The sequence below is a fragment of the Leptodactylus fuscus genome, chromosome 5, assembly GCF_031893055.1.
Source record: "Leptodactylus fuscus isolate aLepFus1 chromosome 5, aLepFus1.hap2, whole genome shotgun sequence".
Classification (NCBI taxonomy): domain Eukaryota; kingdom Metazoa; phylum Chordata; class Amphibia; order Anura; family Leptodactylidae; genus Leptodactylus; species Leptodactylus fuscus.
This window is the reverse complement of record NC_134269.1, coordinates 93,445,251-93,467,076: the sequence shown is the minus strand read 5'-3', so window position 1 is coordinate 93,467,076 and position 21,826 is coordinate 93,445,251. Positions and strand designations below refer to the sequence as shown.

Here is a 21,826-nt window from a genome sequence, read left to right as displayed (position 1 = left end):
GGCACGGAGTGCAAAAGAACGCACCCGATGCCCATTCAAGTGAATGACAGGTGTCACGGACACATCTAGTGTCCGCTCCTAGTGTCCGTGACAGATTTTGAGCGGACACTAGGAGCGGACACTACATGTCGGACACAGACGGTAGTGTGAACGCTCCCTTACAAAACACAAGCAAAGGCAAAGGTGACCGTAATGTTTTCTTTAACTCCTTCCTGACATTCACCGTATTAGTACAGCGGATGCCAGGTGTGTAAAGATGGTGGCCAACATAGTCGCTGGGTGTCAGCTGTTTTACACAGCAGACACCCAGCGATAACACCCACAATCGGTGCCCACATCAATCGTGGGCATTAATTCCTCTGGCGCCTCGGTTAAAACCATTTTGCCAGCTGCACATGAGCACCACCATTTTTCCGGTGATTGCCGGCACCCGGAGTAAGCGCCAGGGCTGGCGTCACGTTGCTATGACAGCCGGGAGCCTTGCCTGTCATTCAATATGTTCTATTGCAGGCTACTCTATTGCAGGGTTCTTCTAGCTTTTTTTCCACTAGCAGAAAAAAAGCTAGCAGAACCCATTGAAATCAATGGGAGGCTTTTTTTCAGCGTAGAAAACGGTACACTAAATTCCTCACCATTTTCCTCCGTGTGAATGGACTCTAACAAATGCAAAAAAATATATAAAAAAATGTAAATATTAAAAGTTCAAATCATCCCCCTTTCCCTAGAACACATATAAAAGTACTTAAATACTGTGAAACACATATATATTAGGTATCCCTGTGTCCGAAAACGCAGGCTCTACAAATCTATAAGAATATTTTTCTCGTACAGTAAATGCCTTAGTGGGAAAAAAAGTCAAAAGTGCCAAACCAACGTTTTTTTACTGTTTTGCTTCTGATAAAAGTTTGAATAACAAATGATTACAGCGAAACCAATTCTCCATAATGGTATAACTAAAAACCAGTCAGGGGACACTGACGAAGCCATTCGTGGTGAAACGCGCGTCTGGCGTTCCGGTCTTTGGTAGGCATATTCATTAATATTTTTGCAATATATTGTGTTCAAAGTTTTTCATTTGTTAATCTTTGTGTCATGCCTTACTTGTAATGTCTCTTCAGCCTTGCACTCACTTCATTATTTAGCTACCATGTTTCCACTTGTGTATATGGCTACATGTGTGTATTCCTTTATGCACCTACACTGAGTTCTATCTCTATTTAGGGGTATTGCTACTATATTTATTTCTATTTTTGTGCATATACTTTTCAGCTAGCTGACACATTATAATAATATTACTGTTTGATACACTTTGTTACACTTTTGCAAGATTATATTTTACTGTCTATTGTTGCCTGCCACTCACCGGATTTTTGTGGTGTGTTGGTCCTCCTATATTTAACCAGTATTTTTGACATTTATATGAACTACAATTTTGGTGTTTTTTTATATTTGATTATTAATAAATACAATATTTTTATGGTGACCCTGTCTTTTGACAATTTTTCCTTAAAGAAAAAATGGAGCAAAATTGTGCCTCATGCAGCTGACAGCTACTGTTGATCATGGGCTGGATGAGTCAAGAACTTGTAACCCAGACTACAGTTCCTCGGTGTCAACTGGAAATGGTTTCTCCTCATTCATGAGCTAGACGAACTGGCAAAGAAGGTCCAAGGTGATCCACAAGCTAGTCAGATTGGCTGTCTTGGAGGAAGCTTTCATCAGGTGGTCTTCCAAGTATGGAATCACGGCAACTCCTTTGGAATAAAGGATGGCTATTACGGACACGATCACCTTGATAAATATTCGGGGGGGGGGGGCGGAGGCCAGGATAAAGGGGAGAAAAACAAACTGAAAACGAGGCGAACCCACCAGAAAAAAGAAGGAAACACTGATTGTACAGCACAATGGGAATGTGAAGGTAAGCGGTGAGGATGTCAATGAACAAGAGAAATTTGCAAGTCTTCAGGGATGCAACTATCAACTGCATGGACTCCATACGGAACATGTGAACACAGACGGACCTGTTGAACCCATACAGGTCCAGGATGGGGTGAAGAGAGATATCCTTCTTAGGAATGGTGAGAGAGTTGGAATACAACCCCCTGGAAACGCTGTGAAGTGAGAGAAGGAGACAATGACACCTTACCACTGAAGAGTGATCACAGCATGAAGAAAGGCGGCTGCTCGAGTAGGGGAAGAAGGTAAAGGGGACAGAAAAATAAATTATTTTGTTTGGAAGGGAGGAGAATTTGCTGGAATAGCCAGGTGACACCACCTCTTGGACCCAGGCGTCGTTCACACTGGTACACCCGATCTCCTGGAAACCCAGCAGCCGTACCTCCCATGTTCATGCAGACGACTTGCAAGAGGAAGGCTTGGAGGACTTGGTTCGGGACTGCCAGACCTGTCTGGGCTTGAAAGAGGGCCTCTTAGAGTGAGAATTCTGGGAAGAATGTCCTTGGAAGCAAGAGGTGGAGCCGTGAAAGGAGCAGAAGAGTTGAGAACGGCTGGAAGAGGAAAGCTGGCACTTAGGACGCCTCTAGGGAGGAAAGAGCTTTCCCCCTCTGTAGCTTCAGAGATGAGCTTTTCCAGACCCTTTCCAAAAAAGCCAGCTATATTCGTCCGGAGAGAAGGGAAAGGCCACAACTACCTTACCACTGCGTTAGCAGTCACCTCGGCAGAATGATAGACTGCTTCCAGGGATGTACCGCACAAGTACTTGGATACATAAATCTGCTATCTCTGTAATCGTATTGATCCATACAGGTGACACGTCATTTTGGCTGCACAGTAAACCCAAAAAGGAAACCTGTAATAAATTTGCGCAAAGGCAGTGTCACTCTAATTCCACTACAAATCTGATTTTTTTTTACTAGCTTTCCAGTGCACCACATGCAACATTAAATAATACCATTATAAAATACAATTTGTCCTGTATAAATGAAGCCCTCATACATGGCCATGGACAGATAAATAAAAATATTAACAGTCTTCTAAGGAGGGGGGGGGAGAAAAACACAAATCTAAACACTGGCTGGGGCAGGAAAGGATTAGTGGGAACACCACCTTAAACTTTCTAGTCATACAGGTGTAGACCCTTTTTTATGTCACCACTGATATACCCTGCCCAAGCCTAATGCACAGCCTTCACCAACTACACTATTGCTTTGCATTGTTAATTTTCTCCCATATACATGAATGCCACAACCAAAATGGCTTCCTCAATAAGCCGCAATTCTGCCACATACAAGCTGATATAGTTCTCTTTCTCCACACCCAAGATGGCTAACTGACTTCGCCGGAAACTCGACGCCGTCGCTCAGGTGGTGATGCGCTAACGTGCCCGTGCGTGACGCTACCGCCCCTTTGTTGGCTCAGCGACGGGAGCTGCACGGTGTCTCCAGGAGACCGGAACCGGGGGAGGGGGGGTTGTCCGTTAGTTGGCGAGCGGGACTGTCTGAAACGGCGCTTCTTCTCGGCTCGGAGGTGGAGCGGACTCTTCACCCCGGGAGCGCGCGCTAACCGGAACGGGAGCGCGCATCGGGAAGGGGCGGTGATAGAGGGGCCTGAGGCCTGTCTGCCTCGGACATACCGGAGTCCCCGTGTGTGTATGTAGCTAGAGGTCCGGTGAGCAAGGCCCCATACACACCTTATATAGGAGGTAGGCTAGGGACGCACCTTATATAGGATACGGGCTGAGTACACGACACAGCGCCCCGTATACGGCACAGGCAGTTCCTGTGTGGAGCCTAGTGACTCATTCATACGATATATTGGGAGGCAGAGGTGTACCCGGCCCATACACACTACATATACACCCCACATGTCCTAGTAATACTGCAGGTCCTGCGAGGGACTCACTGGCTTTCTTTACACATAGTTCTAGTAGCCCACCCCATGCCAGTGGACTGATAACCTGGGTAGCTTTTACATATATACTTGGGCTCAGAAGGTTATCTTCAGTTCAGTGAAACTATTAGTTATGTGAATATCCCCTATATGCTGTGATTTCTAACAGAGATCATTGACTTACAGGAGTAAAGATGTTTTAGATCTTTATTATTTTTAAGTGACATATCTATTCTGCCTATGAGCTATTAACAGGCTGAAGAGCATACACTTGTCCTCCAAGACCCAAATAGTGAAGGCCTGCAGCCTTACAGACATTACAGCAGTGTAACCCCCTGTACACTGACCTTGATTTAGAAGATTGCTGACATTTAGAGTGGTCATAGGAGAAGCTTTCCATCCTTTCATTATATGATATTATTTTACATTGTCTGCTTCTTGCTTTGATTTCTCCTCTGACCGGACTCTGAGGAGCTGCAGACTTTAGAGCTAATATCCAGCATTGGTTTGTAGTTGTCTTTATCTTGTTCCTACAACTGGGAACATGGACTCAGACGAAGGCTACAACTATGAATTTGATGAAGATGAAGAGTGCAGTGAAGACAGCGCAGCTGATGAACCTGAAGATGAGCTAGAACTAGCCGATGTAGAGCTGGTGGAAGCTGGACTTGGAGGATCTGAAAGAGCCGGGATATGTGGAGAAGGAGGTGGCGGTGTCCTTGGGCCTGGTCCTGGTGAGGAGGAAGATGATGACTACAGATATGAGGTCCTCACTGCTGAGCAAATTCTACAGCACATGGTAGAATGCATTCGTGAAGTGAATGAAGTCATCCAGGTATTTTCTATGACATGTAAATCATTTTACTAGAGGTCTGAGATGTTGGCTAAAAGTGGTTTTCTGGGATAAAAATATTGATGACCTATGCTGACCTAACCCGACAAGGCCCAGCACTTCCACCGATCAGCTGATACAGAAGAGCAGGAAGACAGCTCTGAGTAGTGTCCAGACTATGTTACTGCAGATTCCTTCATCTAAATGACAGCTAAGCTGCAGTGACTCAGTCCAACCACTAGACAGAGATAGGGAATCTTGGCCCTCCAGCTGCTGTGAAACTACAACTCCCATCATGCTCCATTCACTTCCACAGCAGAGCAAGTATGAATGCTGGGAGTTGTAGTTTTACAACAGCTGGAGAGCCGTACGTTCCCTACCCCTGCTCTAGAGGAACCGATCAATGTGGACTCTAGGTGTTGGATCATCATCAATCTGGTAGTGATGACCCTTGCTTAGGATAGGTCATCAGTATTTTTAGCCCACGAAACCCTTTTAAGGGTTTGTTATGTATAAAACACAAGGCTAAACAAATCCTAGGAGTCTAGCTGGTATACAGTGGCATTCATGTGACTGCTAGATTATCCATATAGTATTTGTGACTCCTCCTAACAGGGGTAGCAGTTTTATGTTTTCTACAGTGTATGGACAACATTAGCAATGTAATTCAATGGGAGTTTTCCAGCTCCAAATGGATGTTTCACACTAAAGACACAGTATGTGATCTCTTGGGGTCTGGCACCTTGACTCTGCAGAGATCAGCTGTTCAGCAGCCTCCAGGTAGGTCATCAATATGAAACGTCTGTTTGAGGCTGAAAAAAACCCTTTACTTTGTATTACTAGTAAGGGTGGGTTCACACCTGACAACAATCCAAGAAGAACAAAATGGCATCTAAAACATAACCTTTAATAATTAAGGATAAAAAAACATGTACTATAAACATTAATAACAACAATGTGCGTCTCACCAGGGTCAGGTATTAGAAAAATTGCATATACACTCACGGTCCTCCCAAAACACAGTATGTTTACTCCTGCGCCCGGTCTCCACTTTAGCCAATCCAGCAGGTTCCCGTCTTCTGCCCCGAGAAACTGGACAAGGGACGGAAACCCAGCAGTCCGATTTCAAACCCATTCACTTGAAGGATTTGCAAAGTGACCACAAGTGTGCGTCTTCTGCCTCTCCGTGGCGAAACCGGTTTTTTTTTAAACAGGGCACAAAGTCGGACATATGTAGAAAAAGTGGAAGAAACCGGCAGCTCTCTGAAGGGTGGTTACATAAAAATTAACTTTTAATAAATTCACTTAAAAGATACAAAAGTGAACAAAAAAAAAACCCTTAAAAAAATCGCCAACACGTTTCTGAACAACGTTCCTTTCTCAAGGCACTGTGTCTGGTTAAAAAAAACAAAAACAAAAAAACAAACAAAAAACAGTTTCACCGTGGAGAGGCAGAAGACCCAGAGGCGGAAGACGGGTGGTCCCTTTGCAAACCCATTCAAGTGAATGGGTTTGAAAATTGACTGGCGGGTTTCCGACCTCTGTCCAGTTTCTCAGGGCAGAAGATGGAAATCCGCCAGATTGGCTAAAGCGGAGACCGGGCACAGGTGAGAACCCGCCGTCCAGTGAAATTTTCAGTGATTCTGGTACTGTGACACTTTAATCAAGGTTACCTACTTTTTACATATTTCCAAAAGTCTCTGAAAGTGCTGTAATAAAGCTTTTCCTTGGAGAGTCCATCCCCTACACGATCAGTTAGATTCATGTGAACACAACTGGTTTTTGGGGTCTGTTGCTATTATCCATTATAGGATGAGGTCAACAGACATAAACGATGGTACAGTAACTGGCACAGACAGAGGGGGAGGGGCCTCTTCTGTTTTCGTTCCCATTGACTATAATGTAAAAGACACTTTCTTTTGTCATGCTTGTTTAATTTAGTATTGGGAGAAAAAGTCCAGGCTGCAGGAATTTTTCATCCTTCAGAAAAGTAAACATGAGTGTTAGAAAGACAAAAAGTCTTTTTTTTTAATATGGGGGTGAATACAGACAGACACCAGATTACATAATGATGCTATGAACCCACCCTCATTAATACTGGTGTTTTGAACGCCAGTCTTAATAAAGGGACAGGCAAGTGTAGGGCATGCCTGATTTAGGCTGAAGCCCCACGTTGCAGAAATGCAGATTTTTTTGTTGCAGATTTTGCTGTGTTGTTTTGAGCCCTTGCTAGGAGTGGATTAAGGACAAGATAGAAGTATAGGAACTTCTTATATATTTCCCATTCCCTCTTTAGTCATTCTTGGTTTTGGCTCATAAAACTGCAGCAAAATCTGCAACAAAAAAAGGCTGCATTTCTGCAACGTGGCGCCTCAGCCTTAAGAGGAGGCTCTGGTCTCTATAAATCAGGCATATGCTTGTATGCTAGAATGGATACTTTGCCTTTGTGGTATAGCTTTTGGGTATAGCTCGCACCAGAAAACTGGTGTGAATTATAATTTATTGGACTGAAGTATTCCTGGCCACAGAAACTAGTGAGTAGGACGTGGAACGTGTCACACATTTGGCCCACAACAGTTTCATGCCTGTATACCACACACTGGTGTAGAGGGCTAATAAATGCTCCTCACTGTGTCTTGCCAGTATGTACTGATGTAGCAGTTTGTATTTCTGGTTATATGCAATGTTAGCTGCTTAAACGTACATTTCTGACTGTGTATTTAACTAGTAACTTTTTTTCTTCAATTTAGTTTGAACTGTAATCATACATACCATATGGAATGACAGAATCTTAACTTACATGTGGTACCAGAACCACTGTTCTAGGTTGTATGAAACAGAACAGCTATTTGAAGTGCCTCCTCCTTTTGCAACTGCTACAGCACTAGCAGTGTATAGTGGCCCAGGTTTATTATTGTGTTTCTAACTAGACACTTGCACTCATGTGGTGCATCTACTTTGAGCAAAAACTTTTCTGACTTGCTAGATCTATCACCTAGCTTCTCAGCAAAAGGGCTGTGGCTCAAATATGCGGAGTTGTGCCAAAATTGCGTCATTAAATTCAGTTTCAGAGCAAGCCAACTAAAAGGTGGAACCTACTTAGAGTAGACAGTCTAAAGATACACTAGATCACATTAGTCACTGTGATAAATCTGTAGAGCTGGCATATTTTCAGACTGCCTAACATTATGTTGTCTATATATTAGTAAATTTCGGCTACTGTGTGCAGCAGTGATTCTCTTTAGGAGTGCTGTGGCATTCAGAGGTACCTTGTAAACCTGCCATTATGTTGTGACACTGAAAAATTGCTGATAAGTTGGGTTCTTTCTAATGGTTGTGTCCCCCCCCCCCGCTTTTTGAATACAGGTGCAGGAAAAGCAGCTGATCCGATGTGTTCCCACTCTCATTCATGTTGGCTATATCCAGCGTTCCCTTTCAGCGTGGTCAGACCCTTACTGATCAGCAATTTATCTGCTATCCTGTGTAAAAAGGATGTATATGCTCTGTGGCATAATATCTGTAAGGAGTAGATGGCCCAGTGAAACGTGTGCATCGACACGTATATGTTAAAGAATGCATTTATTGCCTAATATATTGTTTCTGAATAATTTCCCAATGCAGAGCAAGAGGGTTCACACCCCCTATAGGTCCTCTCTAAACATGTTGGTATACATGGTGTTACTGAAAATATTTTTATTTTATAACACTTTATATGAAGGTAAAATACATACCAATGCAGCATTTTATAGTACTCGTATCTGAGAGTAATAGTCATGGCCATAAATACAAAAATGCTAATGGGGGGAGGGGAGCTAATCCATGTGGGGTCAACATTAGTTAAATTACAAAACCATGACACAGCTCAGCGTAATCCTGTGAGTGTTTACAAGATGCATTCCTGGTACGTCTCTGCAGGAATATATATATTAATAAGAGAGCAAAATCCCTTAAAATTACAAGGAACATGACATGGCTGCTGGACACACTACATTCATGGCTTTTGTTGGATGAATTTGACTGAAGGTCCAATGAATTCCACAGTATTAACGCCAAAAGGACACTGATTTGCCCGCAGTGGGGTGCTTATAATAATAATAAATTTTATTTATATAGCGCCAACATATTCCGCAGCACTGTACAAATTGTAGAGTTCAAATACAGACAGAAAGATGCATTACAAAGAAAGTCTATGGAAATATCTCATGTATACTCTGGAAGAGGGCTTGGATGCAATAACCACTTTAGGTGGACTGAAATGTATGTGATGGGCTGTAAACACACAGGACACATACAGCAGTATCTGCCAAATGGAGCAAGATAGGTTTGCCAAACCGGGGAGAAGGCCGCAGGTGATATTCCTGGGGCTGTGTGTTTGTAAATGTCTTGGTAGACCGCACGCTTTAGTATCACCACTTATTTTTTTAGCTTGACAGCACCTGTCAAACACTGGTTACTAGACTGTATTTGGGTAGAAGAAGGATTGTTCGCATGATATCTATGCAGTGACATGGTGTGAATAAACACATTGAGATGCAGTTCTGTATCTCTGAGTTTATCCGGATAATTTCCATGTCAAGCAAATGATTAGCTGACTGCAATGCGCTGGGAGTGGGAGTTTCCCTTGCCTCCATGTTCTTTATCTTTATCCATATTTTACCTTTTGGGTGTTTTGCATCTATGGATTATGTTTATGGATTTTTGGCAAGGATAAGTTGGTTTAGGATTTTATACTGATTGCCGGATTTGGAGTCTGGAAGGATTTTTTTCCCTGACATGGGACAAATGACATCAGCTTCCTTTTTTTTAAATTTTTTTTTTCCCTTTCCTCTGAATCAACACTGTAGGGTTATAGGTTGGACTTGATGGACCTGGTCTTCTTCCAACCTCATCTACTATGTAACATTTCTATCTTAACTCAAGTCTAAGATGATTGTTCAACACCCTCTGCAGTTACAGATGTGTTTTACTCCTTCTACTTGGAATTCTTAGTAAATATATTATGTACTGTGTAGTGTCCTGCATTCTGCCTAGATCATATTCTTTCTCATGTACACCTGAGACAATTGGCCATGTTGGCCGCTTTGTTTCTCTAAATTTTTGGCCTACAAAGCCCGTGTTTGTTACTTCAATAAAAATCTATTTACAGCCAAAAGGAGCAAAGATTTTGGCTAAAGAGTGTACGATAAAGTAATGAATAAGTATGAATAAAAAATATTATAGTGAAAAGTACACACCTTGTCAAAGCATATGTACAAGTATTAGACTTTCTTTGTCTAGGCATTAGATGCTCCGATAGTTATACTTGCACATCACACTGTATGTTTTTAGGAGGATAGAAGGAGCAGGCATATTGGATTTCCTTTGTTCTCAAGGGAGAAAAGTCAGCGGTAGAGGTGTCTGATAGCGACCTATTCCCCACAGCTAAGTGTGTATATGTGTGAGGAGTGGTCTGGAGGACTAGCTGTCTTTGAATGAGCTTTTGATTTACCAGTGGTGCATGGCCACCTTATATACCCCCCCCCCCCCTGCATTCAGGGTCTTCATCTACTAGCTGGAGCATATTGTGTTAAAAAGAGCATCTCTCTCAAATGTAGTGTACATGCTCTGTGACCTGGGCAGAGGTCATTATGCAGCAAGGGAAAGGAGATGAGCTGGTGACTATTGTCTATTGTGTGTTATCTATATGTAGGAGTTTTTTTAATTGTAATCCTGCTAGTGAGGGTAATAAGACGAGGCGTGATCTCTACAGAACAGGAAAAATAGGAAGGCTGTATTTACACAGTGTATTTTAGTTGCAGTTTTGCAGCACCATTCAAAAACCAACGGGAAGAAAAAATATTAATGTGCTTTGTCTCTTTAGTCAGTGATAACTGATCGTGTGAATGCAGCCCAAAGTATCAACCTATTATAAGGCTCTGTTGTCAGTGAAAACTGTAAGATTTCATTATTTTTGATGGTGACATGGAAACTTTCACTTTTATGTTCTTCACATTTCATTATGTGAATACCTTCTCTGAATGCATAATATAGTCATAGGGCCTTATTATGTACACATAATATCTTAAAATATTCTTTTGACACTTTTTTTTTTTTTTTCTTTGAGATAGATAGATATTAGTTGATAGAGCGCAGTTTAGTTGCATTTTCCTATACAGAGGGATAACGAAATAAAAAATATTATTAATGTGGTACACATTATTTTTACGATCCGGGGAAGGGGGGGGGGGGTCTATGCTTTTATACAGCTATGATGTAAACTTGCATCAGAGTTATACGCTTGACATGTACCTCCAGTAGACGGAAACAATGAAATACGCTTTGTGCCTTACAAGGACAAGTCATAGATTTCAGTGGGATGTGTGGAACGCTTCATATTTTTGAACTTATTGGTTTCCCCCAGAGTTTAATGCAGATTTATGGGGGTTCAGATAGGACAACCTACTTTACAGTACAGAGAATTAGGCAGATTCTCAGCATTTCCTAATGTAACAGTGTAAAGAGGATCTAGTTGTCATTTTTCCAGAATTGGTTGCTATAAATGAATGAGAAATGAAAGATGCTCTATTTATAAATGTGTGTCACTATGCGTGTGCTGTTTGCTTCCTCTTTTGTGTGTTTCATTTAACCTGTAGTATATTTTTTACTTGATCACCAGTCTAATGTGGTACACTTTTCATCAGGTTCATGCTGCCTGAATCCTGGTGCTTCTTGAGATATGACATTTTTTCTGAACTTCCACAGCATTTAGAAGAAAACAGTTTAAGGGCTAGTTGACATGGGGGCAAAGAGGCTGATTTTGACAGCAGATATCGCTTCAAAATCCACCCCTTTACAATAGTGGTCTGTGTAGACTGCTAGCTTATTATTTTTCTGCTAGCAGAAAAAAAAAGAAGCAACATGATCTTTCTTCAAGCGTTTTCCGCCTGAAGAAAGCAATAGAAGTGAATGGGAGGCGAAAAACGTTTTTTTCCGCGTGTTTTTTTTTTTTTTTTGCAAAAAAAAAAAAAATTTGCATTGCTTTTTTTTTGGTCTATTCACTTTACGGGAGGGGAAAACAGCCTGGCGTTTTTTGAAGCGGTTTTTACAAAAAAACAAAAAACGCTACAAAAAAAGCTACAAAAAGCGTGGCAAAGTCCAAAAAAAAGCTTCCTAATTAGGAAGCGTGTTTTTCTGGTGCCAAAATAAGCCACACGTAATTTACGTGTGAACTAGGGGCCCACGTAGCGTGCCGTGGGAAAAACTGCAGCGGCAACACATTGCCGTTTTTCCCACAACGCTTTTCATGATTAGTATGCTGAGGTTTCCTCTGCGGCCCTCCTTCTTCCATTATACCTATAGGGAAACTGCTGGCGTTTCCATAGGTGTAATTGATGTGCTACAATTTCCAGAACCACACTGGTTTTGGAAATCTCAGCATGTCCACTGTGCTTATTTTTTCGCAATGTGTGGATGGGATTGGCTAGAAAAAACTGCAGCGTTTTACAATCCTTCAAGGTGGATAGTATTCTAGCTATCCAGACCTTGTGAAAATTACGCACAGTAGACACGCTGCAATATCGATTATATTTACGGCGGTTTCCTTATAGGTATAATGGAAGCAGAAAGTTTCAGAGGTTTCCTCTACAGACTTTCTGTAAAAAGCATTGCAGGAAAAAATGCAGTGTGTTGCCGCTGTAGTTTTTCCCGCAGTGGGTTTTTTTTTTGTTTGCTGAGGCCCGCTATATGGGGCCTTAGCCTTAAAATAATGCTGACATATGGAGATGGACAGGTGAGTGTGGTTTAATTTCTTCCACCTTACCCCGGTATATATATATATATATATATATATATATATACACACACACACTGGACAAGTCCTTTAAAATGAAAATTTAATAGAATTTAGAATGTGACAACAGAAAAAAACAAAAAAAGACCTGTGTCCATAAAGATTTGTCCCATGAAGTAGATTAAAAGGACCTTTAACATCAATGGGAGCTCCAGAAATAGCTGCAGTACGGCACTTTAACTTCGGCTATCTCTGACGCTCCCATTCACTTCAGCGCTGCACTTCTGCTATCTCTCGTACTCCCATTCACTTCAGTGCTGTACTTCAGCTATCGCTGGCGCTCCCATTCACTTCAGAGCTGCACTTCTGCTATCTCTGGTACTCCCATTCACTTCAGCGCTGCACTTTTGCTATCTCTGGTACTCCCATTCACTTCAGTGCTGTACTTCTGCTATCTCTGGTACTCCCATTCACTTCAGTGCTGTACTTCTGCTATCTCTGGTACTCCCATTGAAGTGGAGGGCTGACTGTCACCAGCATCGCCTACATCCAGCCTGGTTGCAGTCAAGTTGAATGTGTAGCGCAAGAAAGGACAACCCTTTTAAGTATCAAAATAGGCCGCGTCTTCAACGGGTTAACAAGAAAGTAGGTGTCTCGTGACTGAAGTCACTGTAGATGTGGCTACGCTCTACAGTGAATAAGCTTTTATATACGTAAAAACTCATCTATGGTCTTAAAAGAAAACTTGTCCTTGCAAAAAAAACTTCTGAAGGAATATGGTCCATACATCTAAAGTTGTCTGTACTAGAAATCTGCAAACCATTTTAGAATGGTTTTACACCTCTTTTGTGATGTCCGTTTGTCTCCATCAGTATTGAACGCAATGTTCAAATAAAAAGCACAGCATGTTGTGGAACTGACTTCAGTTTCAATGCTGATAAAAATGGGATCCATCACTGTTCCAGTTTTAATAGCCATTGCTTAGAAGTCTGATTTATATATAGTAAATAATGAAAATTACACTTGTTAAGTTAAAGGTATGAGTGTGTCCTAATGTATGGAAAATCTTTCAGATGAAGCTTCAGTTTTATTGCCCCTTTAGAGCAAACAGGTTAATTCCTGGGCCACAACACAAGCTTCTTATGTGTGTGTGACGCAGAAGCTAAGCTAGTTCCTGTCCTAGTACCTGGCACTGGATGTGTCAGGAGTTTTACTCATCTGCATCCAGGTTTAATCAGCTTTTATATATCATTACTTTATGGCATAGTCCACCCATTTTACAAAGAAGTGATCTAGTCTTCCTCTAACCGTATTCTGTGGGTTTACTCAGTGTTAACCATGCACCAGTTATTATTCCAGTCTGATTTTGGTCACTAGCAAAAGCCTGAAAGTGTAAATGTTGAAATTAACCCAAAGTTCTGCAATTGTTTAAACTGCTGCAGTGTGATGTCTTATCAAAAATGTTTTTCTAATAACTTTTCATTGGTTTTTGTTGTCTTCTGTGCTGATATACTATTCTGCAGCATTTTATCCAATTGCAGAATTTCGAGTCAACTTTGCTACACCTTTATATGTAACAAAATAATGGAATTTGTTTGCATCAGTTTATATGCTATATTGTGGTATTTCAGCTTTGAACAAATCTTAGGGCGCCTTCACACGGAGTAACGCTTCGCACATTTTGCTACAAATTACATATGTAAAATGTAGTAAGCCATTGAGTTCAATGGCTTTTTTTTTTTGTTCGTATAACGTGCGTTATTTTGCGCGTGCTGCTAGCTCTTCACCCGGGGCACAGATCGTGAAGGCCGACAGTGCGCTGAATTCAGCGCACTGTCGGCCTTTCAGCAGTATATAGAACTGCCTGTGCCCAAACCATGAAAGGTCCTCTATAGAGACGAGCGAGTACTGTTCGGATCAGCCAATCCGAACAGCACGCTCCATAGAAATGAATGGATGTACCTGGTACTTCCGCTGTGACGGCGGCCGGCCGCTTAACCCCCCGCGTGCCGGCTACGTCCATTCATTTCTATGCGAGCGTGCTGTTTGGATCAGCTGATCCGAACAGTACTCGCTCATCTCTAGTCCTCTATAAATGAGCTGTAACTAGGGCTTATTTTTTGGAGAAGGGCTTATATTTCAAGCATATACCAAAAGTCCTGAAAAATCATGCTAGGGTTTACTATAGGTCTTATTTTTGGGTAAACGGGGCATATGTGTATGGGTAATACATTGCTAACTGTGAGCAAATATCAGAACAAATACATTTCACTCCAATCAGAACAGTTCTAACTGCTACCATTTTAACCAAACTTTACCTCCTAATCCTACTAAAGCTAGTCTAAGGGTGCATTCACACTACGTAACGCCAGCGTGTATCACAGCCGTACACGCCGGCGCTACAGCAGGGCTGCCGAACACTTCCCATTCATTTCTATGGCAGCCGGCATGCGAGCGCTCCCCATAGAAATGAATGGAAAAAAGCAGTCCATTCATTTCTATGGGGAGCGTTCGCATGCCGGCTCCCATAGAAATGAATGGGAAGTGTTCGGCAGCCCTGCTGTAGCGCCGGGGTGTACGGCTGTGATACACGCTGGCGTTACGTAGTGTGAATGCACCCTAACTCATTTTAGCACATATACCTGCATGATCTGTGAAGTAGCGATATATCTTAAACCTACTCACAAGTTAATGCACCTCTGCATGATGTGAAAAGTGGGCCCTTGGGATAATGGGAATCAGACATGGACTATTCTATTATATGGAGACCCTATGTAGTAGAGTTAGGTAATTAATGGAGTAACCAAAATCAAGTCGGATTAATCGCTACGTTTGTTATCGTGAACTTGCTCACGTTGATTATTTCACATATTTTGCATCCAAGCCATTATGTCTCTCACTATCATTGCTAAAGGATATACCATTAAACAAAATAAAAATTCAGTGGCCTGGTATTCCATGGTGGTTTGTAAAGGGATTGTTCTAAGATTCATTAATCAACACCAATCGTGACTGTACAGATCTATTATACTACTGTCATCTTTACCCCATGCTCTGAATGTCTGGTTATACTGCTGCCCTCATACTGCGCTGTCACTAGTGCTTCAATTCTGCCTCTTTACATATTCCTGTTACAATGTTGGACTTCTCTATATTAAGCCCCATCCACATAACAGAAAACAAAGAGGAGTTTGAGGCAAGCACCCACCTCGGATTCCCCTGCATTCTCTGCCCCCCCCCCCAGGTCAGAATGCTGATGCAGAGCATTGCCATTACAACGCTGATAGGCCCAGATGAAAAGGTAATCTCTGCTGGAAACCTCAGATCGAGCGGGATACTTACTTTTTGAGCTTGTGCTGCAACCTCTGCTCTCCCATTGACAGGCATCTGTCACCAAAATCAGTAGCAAATTCCATCGTGTGAACTCAGCCTTAGAGCTATTTGTTTTTCCCATCCCCTTCATCTACCTGGTACAGACTACCCTCTATTATTGTTGTACCCTAGTATGGAAAACGAATCCGCATAAAAAAGCGGTTACCTTAGGAAACCGGCAGACGCCATAGACTATAATGGAGTCCGTGAGGTTCCTGCTGCTTGCAGGACTTTTCTCTCCGCATTGTTCATGTGAAGAGGAGAATGGAATGGTCCAAACGTAGATGTGAACCGGGCCTAAGCTGTTGCCTGTTGTTCTGACCATACAAGTCGATCACAGGGGGTCCTGCTGATGTAGATTGTGTAGGGACATGACAAGTTATGGCATTGCTAGAAACTAAGACTTCTCTTTTTCAGTCCTTTTTAAGGCTGAAGCCCCACATTGCAGAAATGCAGCTTTTTTTTGTTGTGGTTTTTTGAGCCAAAATCAGGAGTGGACCAGAAGAATGAAATATAAGAACATTTTATAGAGTTTCCATTCCTTTTGTAGCCATTCTTGCCTTTAGCCCAATAAACTGCAACAAAAAAAAAAAAGCTGTGTTTCCGCAACCTGGGGCCTTAGCCTTAAATCTCCTCTGTTCTTGTAAGCTGGTAAAAATACATTTTAGTCCTATGTGAGACTTTTTCTGAATGTTTGCTTCTCATACCTGTGAAATAAGCAAGTACTTTATTTTATGTCTGTGTCAAGTGTCTGAGTTGTGTACACCGTGTCCCTGACACTGGAGAGCTTGTAGCTGATGAGGATCTCATAATGTCACAATGACTGGGTTAGCCTTTCCACTGCCAGAGATGGCAACTAACTATCCAAATTATATTGTGTGTTTTGTGTGTAACATGGTCCTTTATATAATCTTCATACTATGGTGAGCAAATACTTATATCTGCATGTTTAATAATATTATAGTGATTTTAAAAAGAGTCTGTCATCAATATGAAGCATATTAAACCAGTAACACAGATAGGTCTGGCTCACCTGGTTGTCATGCTTTTTTCCCCAATGAAAATGAAATAAATGAATATCTTGGCCATGTAGCAATGAATCTTCAAGGGGAAAAAGGTATTACGTTAAGGCGAGCCTGGTTTATCTGTGTTCCTGGTTTAGCATGCATCACCCTGGTGTCAGGTTTTTTTTTTTTTTAACATATCCTTATCTGTGTTAAAGGAATTGTGCAATCAGAGAGCCTCTCTTTCAAAACATAGGCCCCTCACCAGTGTCATGGAGTCTGAGTTGGAACAGATTTTGGGTGGAGTAAGAAAAAAAGTTATTGCCACCTGCAAAATTAATATTTTGAATTAAATTATATAATTTCTAATGTTGTATAGTTAGATGCCTAGTTTGTTGCATATTTACTTTACTGCTTCTGGCTGACTATGGCTGTCAGTCATTTATGAAGGAGTCTATGGCTAATAGAGAAGGTCCAGGGTGGGAAATCTTATGCTATGACACTCTTATGCCTAATAGGAGACACAAATAGGGATTGTCTTTATGTGGGACTGCTCCTTTAATTTACCGTATTTTTCGGACTATAAGACGCACCTAGGTTTTAGAGGAGGAAAATAGGGAAAAAAAAATTTGAAGCAAAAACTGGTAAAATATTTAATATATGGGAGTTGTAGTTTTGCAACAGCTGCAAGGCCACATTGACAGGTGACCCTGCAGCTGTACGGGGATGCATAGAGCGTTTTTTTTGCGGGGCCAGCTGTAATTTTTAGTTATACCATTTTGGGGGATATCTATTGCTTAGATCACCTTGTATTGAAAAAAAAAACAGGAGGTGATTTAGAACTTTTATTTATTTCATATTTTTAAAGCTTTTTTTTTTAACTATTTTATTCCCCCCCGGGGGCTTGAACCTGCGGTCACTTGATCGCAGGTCCCATAGACGGCAATACAACTGTATTGCCGTCTATGGGACATTCTGTCTATTAGTATTACGGCTGGTCATAGAGACCAGCCGCAATACTAATATATAGCAGTGACAGGCCTGGGAGCCTCATTAGGCTCCCGGCTGTCACCCGAACAGGTCGGCTCCTGCGATATTGCCGCGCAGGAGCCGGCCTGCAACTTTACAGGTACGGGGCCGGTGGGGACCGGCCCCGGGGGAGAAGGGGCCACGGATACTGACCCGGCATCCGCTGTACTAGAGAGGCGGATGCCGGGGAGGGATAGACGCCGGGGCCTGAGACATCGCTACGATCCTCTGCCCTGCATGAAGCCAGCGGCGGGGGCACGGAGGAGCCCCTGCCGCTGCTGGCTTCATGCATGGCAGAGGAGCACAGCGATGTCGCAGGCCCCGGCACCTGTAATGGCGTCTATCACTTGCCGGCTTCCGCCTCTCTATTACAGCGGATGCCAGGCGCCACCTTCAGACTATAAGACGCACCCTTCTTTTCCCCCAAAATTTTGGGGAAAAAAAGTGCGTCTTATAGTCCGAAAAATACGGTATGTCCAGATGAAACCTGTAGCTGTGGGTCTCCTAATCTTCCACGCTTGACCATTAATATTATATACTTATAACTGCAGTTTAATAATTTGGAGATCCAGGATTTCCTATGCTGGTAACTGTTGGGGATCCCAGTGGTCCCCTACAACCAAACTTTCATCATCTATGCAGTGTAAAAGTGACTGATCCTTTTGACTGGATTCCCCTTTTACCACCTTTGGTAATCTCATTCTTAGCAATACTCAGAAAATGTTAGGGGTTGCTGAATTGCTCAGATATTATGAGATAATTGCTCAGATAATATATGATATTATCTTTAAAACTTCTGTCTCTAGCCAGCTTTTACAAATCTATGAGAAATAACATCAGGCGGCAACATTTTCCAAGCAAAAATGCAAAACAAAGAAAAACCCCTAGGTGTGCAACCAGTCTTCCAAAGATACTGCTTGGAGAAGGGTGGGGGAGCATTGGGGTTGTAAATTTAGGAGCATGTCATGAGAACTGGATTAACAGAATTAGAATATTCTTAAACCACCCCGATGTATATCTGCTATGTCAGCACACTTATCAGTGCACACTTATGTGAACCAGGTTACTAGTCACACATGGCAGCAGCTGATAAGTCATTTGGTAGAGTAAAATCTAAACCTTAAAAAAATGTTTACACTAGGGCAGTGATGGCCAACCTTTTGAGCTTGGTGTGTCAAAATTTGCATAAGTTGGGTGGTGTGTCACTGCTAGAAAAATACATAATTTTGTGATATTTGTAACTCTAATAACAAAATGTTATATTTTTAATATATGTACTATATTTATTAATAAAGCAAAAAACAAATCTTTACATTACTGCTTAGTGACTTTTTGTTGCTGAATTTCATTTGCTAAATCTTCAATTGAAGGTTGGTATTTTGTACACTTCAAGACCAGTGAGGTCTTGGCAAGGTTAACTGCCTCTGATGGGGTGTTCTCTACCCCCAGTATTGCTGAGTGATAACTATAGTGGGTACATTGGCAGCAGGGTGAGATTTTGGTAGCTGCTTTAGGATATTGACCATGGTGTCAGGAGCACACGCCCTGAGATGACTCCTATCCCCCTGCAGCCATCTGTTGCTGTAGTCCTAGCTTTCCCAGCTGTCTGGGTGCAAGTCTGTAATAAACTTAGTGCGGGTGGGAGCTCTGGCTTCACTTCCTAACCCTAAAATCAGCTTTACTAACGGAGGTAAGATGGCCGCCATTCCCACAGTGCTGTCAACAGCAGGAGAGTTGCTGTGTACTCAGCAGGAACCAGGAGAGTTGCCCTCACCTCCAGATGCTTTCAGCTTAATGTGTGTCAGCAAAAACATTTCAGCATGTCACCTGTGATAAACGTGTCATAGGTTAGCCATCAGGGTACTAGGTGGATGTGTTAAACCAGGGGTAGGGAACCTATGGCTCTCCAGTTGTTGCAAAACTGCAACTCCCAGCATACATACTTGTTCTGCTGTTCTTGGAACTCCCATGGAAGTGAATGGAGCATGTTGGGAGTTGTAGTTTCACAGCAGCTGGAGAGCTGAGGTTCCCTACCCTTGTGTTAAACCATTCATAGTTACACTTAGGCCCTGGTCACTGCTGCAAATATGTGTCTAAGTTGTATACATAGGTATTTTGTCCTCTACAGGCTTCTACTGCCCCCCCCCCTTTATGCTTGCTGAGGAGGCAGAAATTTTCTGATGTCTGCCCTGAGCCTATCATACTTATACTTATACTGTTCCTTATACTGTTCCTCCTTCCGTCACACATATGGTTACACACTTATGGTGGATCTAGGATGCTGCAGTTTGTAGCTTAGTATTACACATCCTCACGATTTGTCTGTTTGACATTCTATTATGCCTCATGCCATTTTTCTTTTGTGCCTGATGTTTTGTTTGTGAGAATACGTTGTCTTGAGGAGAGTGGGAAATTGAGGAGGAACATACCATTATTAGAGATGAGCGAGTACTGTTCGGATCAGCCGATCCGAACAGCATGCACGAATTGAAATGAATGGAAGCACCTGGTACTTCCGCTTTGACGCCGGCCGGCTGCTTAACCCCCCGCGTGCCGGCTACGTCCATTCATATCAATGCGTGCGTGCTGTTCGGATCGGCTGATCCAAACAGTACTCGCTCATCTCTAACCATTATGTGAATGTAACTAGTTGTAAGTCAAGAAAATAAAACTGCAATATATGTTTTGCACGACTTGAATTTGTTTGTTCCTTCTTTAGAATCCAGCTACCATCACAAGAATACTCCTGAGTCATTTCAACTGGGACAAAGAGAAGCTAATGGAGAGGTGAGCACAATCATGGAAGTTTAACATATTTCTGTCAGCGTTGACAGTAAATTCTAATGGCTGGAAAACAAGATGCTTAGCGGTTCTCTTGAGTTAAAAAAAAAAAAAAAAAATTAGGAATGTGAACAGTCAGTCCAGTGTGCTTGGTGTTGGGTAATACCATGTGAAGCTTTAACAGTACTTGTAAATGTAGATGTAGCACTGCTGCCTTAAACAGACAGTCTTTTGTATATAAGGTAACAAAATAGGCCAGTAATGTATTACTGCCATTAAATGCACAGCCCTAAGATAACACTCTCTGTCTTTAGCCATAAATATTTGTGTAAAAATAGTGGATTGAAATATAGATTTCATCATAAACACTTTTCTCCTGTTGTAAATACATTCTAGGCCGTGCCAGTGGCCACCATACAATAGTACTTATAACCATTAACCCCTCTCCACGGAATAAGTGTCTGACTGCTGGGACCCCTAACCAACATAAGAATAGGGATCCTTCTATGTGAATGGGTTAGCAGTGCACTTGCATGACCGGCACTCACTTCTCTTCTATGGGACTGACAGAGTGCTATACTCAATCTGTCCCACAGAACGGAATGAAATGTTGGTCTTTTCCCACATGGGACTTGGGGACCTTGTGTTCATTTTAGTTTGGTGACTCCACAGTTGGATCTGTGGTGACTTTAGTGGAAAAATCCTTTTTAACTTTATTTGGCTGTCTGTTTCAATCACTACGATTGTTACCGTGTTTCAAAACATTTTAAATTAAATATTTATTTTTTCAGTCTCAGTTTTCTTATTTTAAGAACCTTAGAGGATCTGTCATCACCTCCACCTTATCCAGCTCTTTGCATCCTTTCACAGACTCCACTCCACTGACTTCAGTGCAGTTGCTACTTGGACTCTCTACTGTCAGGTGGGCAGTCCTGGACTGGAGTACACCGACAAGAACGACCCACGTAACAGTAAATTGGCTAATTAGCATATTAACATCACTGAATACTCAGGAACGATAGGGGCTACAGAAAGCATCTGTGGAGCAGCAATCTTTGACAGTCGCTAAGAGGTGGAGGTGGTGAAATGCGTACTTTAAGAACTTTTGACTGGTTACCTTCTGGGAGCCTAAACAGTTGTGACATTTTGGTTTTGGCACTATATTTACATATGTTTGTAGGTTTTTCTGTT

The 21,826-nt window shown here is 42.1% G+C and overlaps 1 protein-coding gene across 1 annotated transcript in view; it reads left to right on the top strand.

Moving 5' to 3' along the window:
- The first annotated feature begins 3,359 nt into the window (after positions 1–3,359).
- The window catches only part of ARIH1 (ariadne RBR E3 ubiquitin protein ligase 1), a 38,972-nt gene continuing 20,505 nt past the window's right edge, over positions 3,360–21,826 (top strand). Inside the window, exons 1-2 of the mRNA XM_075273641.1 lie at positions 3,360–4,684; positions 20,574–20,641. Coding sequence (XP_075129742.1) covers positions 4,394–4,684; positions 20,574–20,641 — 359 coding nt within the window. The 5' untranslated portion in view covers positions 3,360–4,393. The remainder of the gene's footprint in view (positions 4,685–20,573; positions 20,642–21,826) is intronic.